General features: G+C 42.8%; 1 protein-coding gene and 1 long non-coding RNA gene across 6 annotated transcripts in view; one reads left to right on the plus strand and one right to left on the minus strand.

Moving 5' to 3' along the window:
• LOC139826921 (uncharacterized) overlaps window positions 1-1,344 on the minus strand; it is a 48,100-nt gene extending 46,756 nt beyond the window's left edge. For all 5 annotated transcript variants that reach the window (XR_011737037.1, XR_011737034.1, XR_011737035.1 and 2 more), the window contains exon 1: window positions 1,247-1,344. This is a non-coding gene — a long non-coding RNA (uncharacterized lncRNA). The remainder of the gene's footprint in view (window positions 1-1,246) is intronic.
• On the plus strand, window positions 1,324-8,880 carry LSM8 (LSM8 homolog, U6 small nuclear RNA associated). Its single transcript, XM_065862502.2, has 4 exons — window positions 1,324-1,477; window positions 2,487-2,527; window positions 3,928-4,055; window positions 8,627-8,880. The coding sequence occupies exons 1-4, from the start codon at window positions 1,447-1,449 to the stop codon at window positions 8,715-8,717; spliced, it is 291 nt and encodes a 96-aa protein (XP_065718574.1). The 5' UTR covers window positions 1,324-1,446; the 3' UTR covers window positions 8,718-8,880.
• The last annotated feature ends 231 nt before the right edge of the window (window positions 8,881-9,111 follow it).

Consider the following 9,111-nt stretch of genomic DNA (forward strand, 5'->3'; position numbering starts at 1 on the left):
CAAGCAATGGTGGTGACACAGCAGCATTGAGCTCATGCTTTGAGAAGCTTGGTAGACAGTTACATAAGGTTATACCTGTGTAAGACTTTACGTATCATCAGCACACTGTTATATATTAAATACCATTAGAGAGATGCATACTTGACTGAATACATTGTGATGCAGAGGATTTGTTTGTACAACATATTGCAGTATGTTTCTGAAAGCCTCTTGCATACTAACAGTGATTATATTATCTCCCATGGGTAAAGCAACAGGATGAGTTTTGCAGCTTAATTTAGTTCTGCTACTGAACGTTTAACAATTTCCTGAGGTATCTCTTCTTGTGTGAAGTCCGCCTGGTTCCCTGCATTCCTGAAAATTGTCTTCCAGTGCCACCACGGAATCCAGCAGATTTTGTACACCTCCCCATCTCACAGACTCTGGGCAAACACTGTGTGCATCATGTACACTGTGAAGTATGGAAGGCAGCAATAACCAGGGATGCATCGGAAGAAATACCAGGCCACCAGGATGGTGAGAGAAGAAAGCCAGTGACTGCTGGAATTATACACAAGTGAAAGAGGACGATTTCGTTGCAACATCCGTATTTGCCATTCTCACATTTACAGGTTATGGTGAGATCCCTGTAAGCATAAAATCCAAACTTCTGCACAAGAATCTGCACTTACTTGACACAGCCCATCTTTTTAAAAAGAAGTATAGTTTTGCCTGGATTGCAGAGCCTGACTGCTATATCTCTAATGCAGCAGCACAACTCTGCTATTCCAGACCACAGCCCGGGCCCAAGCAGCTGCCTCGGTGCCAAGCGCTTCACAGCACGGGATCTGGGCACCGCAAAAACACCTTTCCCAACCCCGGTCTTCCCACTCCCAACAACCCGCCATTTCCTACAGAAACGACTTCTGCACGGGACCTCAAGGAGCAGCCTCCTTCCCGCCCGCCTCACGCCGCAGGGAACCGAGAGCTAAGTGGCTCCTGTGTCAGCTGCACCCAGGCAGCGGAGCCCCGGCGGTTAGACCTGAGGCTGGGTACGAACACACCGCTGTAGCTCCCCGCCGAGCGCTCCCCCCCCAGACAAACCGCCCAGCGATGGCGGCCGCGGGGGTTCCGTAAACGAACACGACGTGCCCCACTCGACCGCCCGCGCGGCCTCCCGGCCGACGGTGCCATGTGCCACGGAGGGGGCAGTGTAACTACCCCCCGCACCACCCCTTGCGATCGCTACTTGGTACAGCCCACTCACCTAGTCTCCGCCAGCCTTCTCGCGCATGCGCACCCGCAAGAGCCCGTTTTCGCGCGGCCGCTCTCGCGCGTGGTTGTGCGCCTGCGCGCCGGGCCGCGCGTCAGTGGCGCGCGCCGGAAGTGTCGCTGCCACCGTCGTCTCGCGGGAGGTGTTTGGCGGTTGGTGGCGCCGGTGTGAGGCGAAGCTCGGGAGCCGCCGCCATGACCTCCGCCTTGGAGAACTACATCAACCGTATCCTTCCCGGGGCAGCCCTGAGGGTCGCGGGAACGGGCCTGTTTTCTCCTTCACGCCCGTGAGGATGCGGGGGGCGGGGGGGGCAGGGGACCCAGCGACTCGGTGCGCTGAGGGCCGGGCTGGTGGCTGCAGCGCGGCGCGGGGTTGGATGCCAGAGCTGCTGCGGGCATCAGCCACCTGCGGGCCCCGTAGGGTGTGCGCTGCGAAGGGGTCCCCAGCCCCAGGCAGGCTGCTGAACGACCTGTGCGAAGCATTTTGGCCGGGGCCTCTGGCCGCACGTGTCCCGCTCCCGCGGGCGGTGTCGCTGCTTGGGGCCTTCGCGCTTGGCTGTGTGGGTTTCTCCTAAGACTGGCGTGGCAGGTAGAATGGAGGTTAGAGGAGGCCCAGGGAATCGGGTACCCTGTAGCGTCAAGTGCGGCACACCCGATCCTTGCTTGATATGCGACGAGGGACGAGATTTACAATGAGCCTGGCCGCTCTAAGGGCTCTTAACGTGTGTTTAGTTATCAACTTTACATCATTTGCTCAGAAGCTGTGAGTTAGTGTTCTTGGAGCCCTTTTCTTGCCAGCTTTTTGTACTCCTAATAACCCGTGGCCATTTTCAGTTTTATTCACAAGCACTAAGGTAGTAACCCAGAATCATTCAGGATAATGGATGTGTGATCATCCAATTGAGGTAGTCACACTATCCGTGTGAGGGGACTGTAGAATGCCAGACTTGAGATCCCCACTGCTGAGCTGTTCTTAAGGGCTTAGGTTAAAGTGTTTATAAAACTGTTGATTTCTTTCAGTAGTAGTAGTGTGATGAGTAATGGGAAGAGAAGTGAACTCAAATCTTTAATCTGCTTTCAGTGGTGTTCATGCTTGTCTGTGATTCTCCATGGAAAAAAGTTGATATGCTTTTTTGGCTCTTAATGTCTCTTAAAACTTAATTACATATGAATGTTTCAGAAAACATTAACAACTCTATTTCAGATGTCTAAACATTTCCTTAATGAACTACCAGGTACTGTTGCAGTAATTACTTCTGATGGAAGAATGATTGTGGTGGGACATCTATTTTTTAACATTTTATTTACCTTCTTAAAGCCTTTCCACCATGGCAATAAAAAAAAAAAAAAAAGCCAGGATATTATCAATTACTTGTTCACACCTTTACAAAGTGGTTTTTTTAAGCTGTATGGCAATTATTTTATACTGTACAATTTAAACTTACTTGTTCTTGCCAATCAACTTTGTCCATTGATAAACTTGTGTACTTTGACTTTTTATCAGATCTTTACTGTAGGAATGCACAAGGAAATGCATTTCTTTTTCTGTTCAGTAATTTGGTTTATATCTAAAATGTCCTGTTTGTTCAGTAAACTCTTCAGCTTTCATTATAAAACCATTTCTTCCATATAGTTACAGAAGAACATCAGCTGATAATTGCTGAAGAATTGCTATGGCATTCTGTTTAAGTGTCAAAAACTGAGGATTGGAAAACCTATATTAGACTGTATAATGCTATGTTTTTATTGCTTCTACATTTTTTTCTTGTATTCCTCCCCATGCCCATGTATTATTTTTTCTTGTTTTGAGTTTAACTTACTGGTATGACCATAGCATGAGGCATATATCTTTCTGTCTGTACTTACCTTTGTGTGGCCTCTGGGAAGAGAAAACAGTACTTTTAGCAGAAATATGCTAGCTTCACCTGATCTTCTGTCTGGTTGGAGTCAGTCTAGTAAACTTTGTGTTGTGATACAAGATAAACCAATTTCATTCTCATCTTTTTGATCGAAAGTATGTGGCTCATTACATGGTTAGATGATATAAATGGATATTATCGCTGTTTGAATGATGGAGTTTTACATGAGTTTATGTTTCTTGATCAGTTACTGATGGTAAATTACACAGATCAATTATGCTATCATTTTTCCAAATGCATATTGAAGTGGCACAGAAATTCTTTGTGTGTGTCTTGAATTAGGTGGGGTTTTTTTTAGTGCTTTTGTGGAACCGAGCTATTCTCCTTCAAAGAGACACCACTTAAAATTGCATGTTAAGAATTATTTTACTACTGTTGACCACAAGAACCTGTTTTTTCTGTTATTTGATTTCATGAATTACTTGATTTCCAGAAACTTACGTACAAGGAAGACTAGAATAGTGTTGAAATAGTAAAATTAGTTGTCTAGAGCGCCATCATTGGTAAAAGGGAAACTTCATTAAATGCTAAACTTTACTCTAGCTTTTCACAAGAACACTCAGTAGTAAATATTGGTATTTTTAAAATTGCTTACTGCTTTCAAGTTTAATTCTCCAGCTGTTAACAGTAAAACCTAAATAGAGCATCTGTCCTCTAGTACCTTAGTATTACCACCTTGTTTGAGGTATCCTTGAGAGCAAAGGTGATAAATTTAAAAGGTAATTGGAGTGCTTTCTTTTTGCATGTTTTTTTTCAGGGAACCCTCAAAGGTTTTGATCAAACCATTAACTTGATTTTGGATGAAAGCCATGAACGAGTCTTCAGTTCTTCACAAGGAGTTGAGCAAGTGGTGCTAGGATTATACATTGTAAGAGGTGATAATGTGTAAGTATGGCATCTCCTGTTTTAACCAGTTAATAAAAATTATGTGTGTGCATATATATATATATATATAAAAATATATATAATGTATCTATATACACCTTGATAGCCCCAGATGTCTTATATTTTTGTATCTGTGGGTAGCACTTATAGTAATGTCAAAGCTGCGGCACATTAAATAGCGAATAGCTATGCTTCTGTTAAAGAAGTGATTGCATTCTAGTGACAAGATGTTGTTAGTCTAGATTTACTGCACCGTGAATTAACCAGTTAATATACTGATGGCAATCTAGGAAAGGTCAGTACAAAGTTCAGCATCTTCCTTTCTTGACTTTATTACAGTCTGTGAAAGGCAGCATCTGTTGATGGAGGAAAAAGTATAGAAGGATGAACAAAAGATGAGATAGAACTTGTGTGCAAAATATCACCAATCTGCTATACAAATTTGACTTTGAATAGGATTTTTTTAGATATAGTGTTCACGGGGACCACTTTATAAATCTCAGAAATGCATAAAGGTTCCGGCTTGACAGTGTAACAACTGTTGAAGCCAGTGTAGTGACAGGTCAAAGGTATGAGTTGATATTTGATGTAAAATGCCATGACAAAATGACAGTAAAAGCTCATTAAAAGCAAAGGAAAGTAGTTCGTGTGCCAAACAGATGGGAAGGTTACAAGAAAAGTGGAAAGAAGGCCTGGTAAGTGGGTCTGCTAGTAAGGTAACTTTTGCAGCAGCATTCTGAAACTGATGGCAAAAAATGAGATTATTTTTTATCACAGCCAGAAAAAGAGCATGTCGCAGAGACCAACATGTGAACCTGCACAGGAAAAATAATCTTTTAATGGATATTTCTGTACAAAGAAATGTCAAGACTTGGATTTGTGTCTAGGTGTGTTTATCTAACAGTGGGAAAGTGAATAGTTTTGGAAGGCTTTCATCACTTTTGACTTAAACTTTTAAGCAAAAATAAGTAAGTTGACAAATGTTGATTGAGAAGCTATTGAAAAATAAAGGAAAAGAAGCAGTCATGGGACAAAGTGCTTCTAGGCATTCTGCTGTGCATCAAAGATGGATACTAGAAGCTTGCAGTGAATATACAACATCAATCAGAAAAATTCAGTATAGTTCAACATAAGTAAAGGTTGTTAGAAGGAAAGACCATTTCTGTTTTAGAAATGTGTGTTGAATTAGGAAAACAAAAAAATATTTTATTACTTACAATAATGTATAAAACTATTAAAAATTGTGAAGAAAAGCTGGTTAAAAACCCCAGATCCCTTAAATACCTGTGTGTTGTTCTGCTGCATGAAAAGCAGAAAGCTTGTGAAAAAGACATTGGGAGTGGATATATTGATTGTTCCTTTTACATCTAGGAGAATGAGACCTTTGATGAAAAAGCTGTATTTCTCAATGTGAGCTAAAGAGAAACTTGTGCTTTGATATCATACATATTTTTTAATCTAAGATAATTTTTAAAGTTGAAGTGTCACTTTGGAAAAAGCTTTTAAATGCAGTAGTAACAAGCATCCAGGATCAAGTTCTTTTCACAAAAGAATTCTGAAGGGACTCAAATTTGACATGAGGTTTCATGCCAGTCAGTACTTGGATATTCAGTTGGCATAAGCAGTTTACATTTGTGTTGTCTAAGCTCCCAACATAGTGAAGATATAAGCAGTGCTGGAACTAAGAAAGCTACTCAGCTCACCAGATTTCTGTTTCAAGGCAAGTAAATTCCTTTTTAGTTCCCACTGACTGTCATGGAAACCTGAACACCTGTATTGGGATGTCTTATTCTTCAGCTCAGTCTCACCCTGGTCTCTGGCTATTCTTTTGTAAATACTGATTCATTGGGAAGTAAGAATATTAGGGATTATTAGGAAGAAAACGAAAACAGCAGACATTGTCATGTTGTTGCATGAACACCTAGTACGTCACTATCTTTATAGGGATGTGATATGAAAATGCATGAAGAGCGCAAGTGAGAATAGCTAGAGGTATGAAGTGTTTTCTGTCAAGGAAAGGCTGAATAGGCAAGTGCTGTCAGTGTGGAGAAAGCACAGCTGTAGTGGTTTCTAGTTGCTGTGAAATCATGAGCAGTAGGAAATAGGAAGATAACTGCTTCATTTAAATTCCTATAGTTTTTTCTGTTAATGAAAATGGAAGATAATCTGACAATGGATTATGTATAAAGGTATTTCACTGCACAATGTAAAACTTAATTGTGGAACTCACTGCTGCAGGATGTAGCAAAGACCAGGAGAAAGCTGAGGTACTTAATACATACTTTGCCTCAGTTTTTACCAGTAAAACTGGTGGCCCTTAGGACAACTGGCCTCTGGAGGTAGTTGACAGAGATAGGAAGCCAAACAGTCCCCTTGTATTCCAGGAGGAAATAGTTGGTGACTTACAGAGCCATCTGGATCCTCACAAGTCTATGGGACCAGATGGGATCCATCCTAGGGTGATGAGAGAGCTAGCAGAAGAGCTCGCCAAGCTGCTCTCCATCATCTTCCAACAGTCCTGGCTCACTGGGGAGGTCTGGTATGATTGGAAATTAGCGAATGTTACCCCAATCCACAAAAAGGGCTGCAAAGCTGACCCTGGCAACTACAGGCCTGTCAGCCTGACCTTGGTGCCTGGCAGGGTTATGGAGCAGATCATCCTGAATGCAATCACACAGCACCTTCAGGATGGACAAGGGATCAGACCCAGCCAGCATGGGTTTGGGAGGGGCAGGTCCTGTCTGACCAACCTGATCTCCTATTATGATCAGGTGACCCACCTGGTGGGTGAGGGGAAAGCTGTAGACGTGGTCTATCTAGACTTCAGCAAAGCCTTTGACACTGTCTCCCATAATATACTCCTTCAAAAGCTGGTAGCCCATGGCTTGGACAAGTGCACTCTCTGCTGGGTTAAGAACTGGCTGGAGGGCTGGGCCCAGAGAATGCTGGTGAATGGGGCTGCATCTAGCTGGTGACCAGTCACTAGTGGTGTCCCCCAGGGGTCAGTGTTGGGTCCAGTCCTGTTTAACATCTTTATTGATGATTTAGATGAGGGGATTGAGGCCATCATCAGCAAATTTGTTGATGACACCAAGTTGGGAGGGAGTGTCAACGTGCTGGAGGGCAGGAGAGCTCTGCAGAGGGATCTGGATAGACTGGAAAAATGGGCTGATTCCAATGGGATGAAGTTCAACAAGGCCAAGTGCCGGGTCCTGCACTTTGGCCACAATAACCCCCTGCAGTGCTATAGGCTGGGCACAGAGTGGCTGGAGAGCAGTCAGGCAGAAAGGGACCTGGGGGTACTAATTGACAGGAAGCTCAACATGAGCCAACAGTGTGCCCAGGTGGCCAAGAAGGCCAATGGTGTCCTGTCCTGTATCAAAAATAGCATGGTCAGCAGGACAAGGGAAGTGATGCTTCCCCTGTACTCTACATTGGTGAGGCCACACCTGGAGTATTGTGTTCAATTCTGGGCCCCTCAGTTCAGGAAAGACATTGAAGTGCTGGAGTGGGTCCAGAGAAGAGCAACAAGACTGGTGAAGGAACTTGAGCACATGACCTATGGGGAGAGGCTGAGGGAGCTGGGGTTGTTTAGTCTGGAGAAGAGGAGGCTTAGAGGTGACCTCATCACGCTCTATAACTACCTGAAGGGAAGTTATAGCCAGGTGGGTGTTGGTCTCTTCTCCCAGGCAGTTAGCAATAGAACAAGGGGGCATGGGCTTAAACTCTGCCAGGGGAAATTTAGGCTGGATATTAGAAAGAAATTCTTTACAGAGAGAGTAGTCAGGCATTGGAATGGCCTGCCCAGGGAGGTGGTGGACTCGCCGTTCCTGGAGGTTTTTAAACTGAGATTGGACATGGTGCTTAGTGCCATGATCTAGTAAATGGACTAGAGTTGGACCAAGGGTTGGACTTGATGATCTCTGAGGTCTTTTCCAACCCAGTCGATTCTGTGACCAAAACCAGAAGTTTATTCAGAAAGCTATTGGATGGATTAATGTACCATAGTTTCTAGTGGCTGTTACTTCATTTTGTGGATATAACCATTAGCTCATCAGTCTCTGAAGTGGTGAATAGAAGAGCATGCCAGAAGGATTAGTGTTAGGGAATAGATTGCCTTTTGTTCTTGTGTTCCCTTTGAGTTAGTTCCCATCCTGAGGTAGCATGGCTTCTATTACCTTAACCTTCTTTTCTCTTTAAAGCAGTTTTACTGAGTCCACTAGTGTTTTACTCCAGGTAAGTCTTAATGTAGAGCAGGTGAAATAATATATATTATCCCTTGGATAAATCAGTAACATTTTACTAGGCTGCGTTGAAGGAAGTTGTCTTGCTTATCTGATGCTGTATGTGCTTATAAATTGCTACAGTTAGACATTACTCTTGAAAAGCCGTTCTCTCTCTAAAAATTTTCCAGTTCTCATTTCAGAGGCTAAACTACTGCCTAAACCAGACCAGTAGTATTTAGTTCTTACAACATATAGCTATAGTATCTTCACTAGCAAGTTAATTTTATGGCTTTCCAGATTTGCACCAGGGGATTTCAACAAATTATAACCTGTTTTTTATTGCAGTGCTGTCATTGGTGAAATTGATGAAGAGACAGATTCGGCTCTCGACTTGGGAAATATTCGAGCAGAACCTTTAAACTCAGTTGTGCATTGAAAAGATGAAAATGCACAGGGACTTTGTAAATGTTTGGTTGTACAGACCTATTTAACAAGGTGGATGATTTTTACAAATTATGTTGAATTTGTTTAGTTACCAGGTTTTTTTATTAATATCTTGTAGTTTTGCATGTAAATTAAAATTTCTACGTTTTACTAAAGACGCTTTTGGTGAATTTCTTTTGGGGTTTCACACTGCATAATTTCACTGTAAAAATACATGCTGAGAAATGGAGATAGTATCAGTGATAGTCCTGATATTGTGTATATGTACCTTGTTCTTACAGTGAGATCTCATTCCTAAAGGTAAACCAAGGCTTTTTGTGTTAAAATTATTTGGAGGTAGACTGTGCAACAGTCAATTTAACCTTGTCTAAATGTTCTGGCTGTAA

The sequence above is a fragment of the Patagioenas fasciata genome, chromosome 1, assembly GCF_037038585.1.
Source record: "Patagioenas fasciata isolate bPatFas1 chromosome 1, bPatFas1.hap1, whole genome shotgun sequence".
In the NCBI taxonomy this organism is placed as follows: domain Eukaryota; kingdom Metazoa; phylum Chordata; class Aves; order Columbiformes; family Columbidae; genus Patagioenas; species Patagioenas fasciata.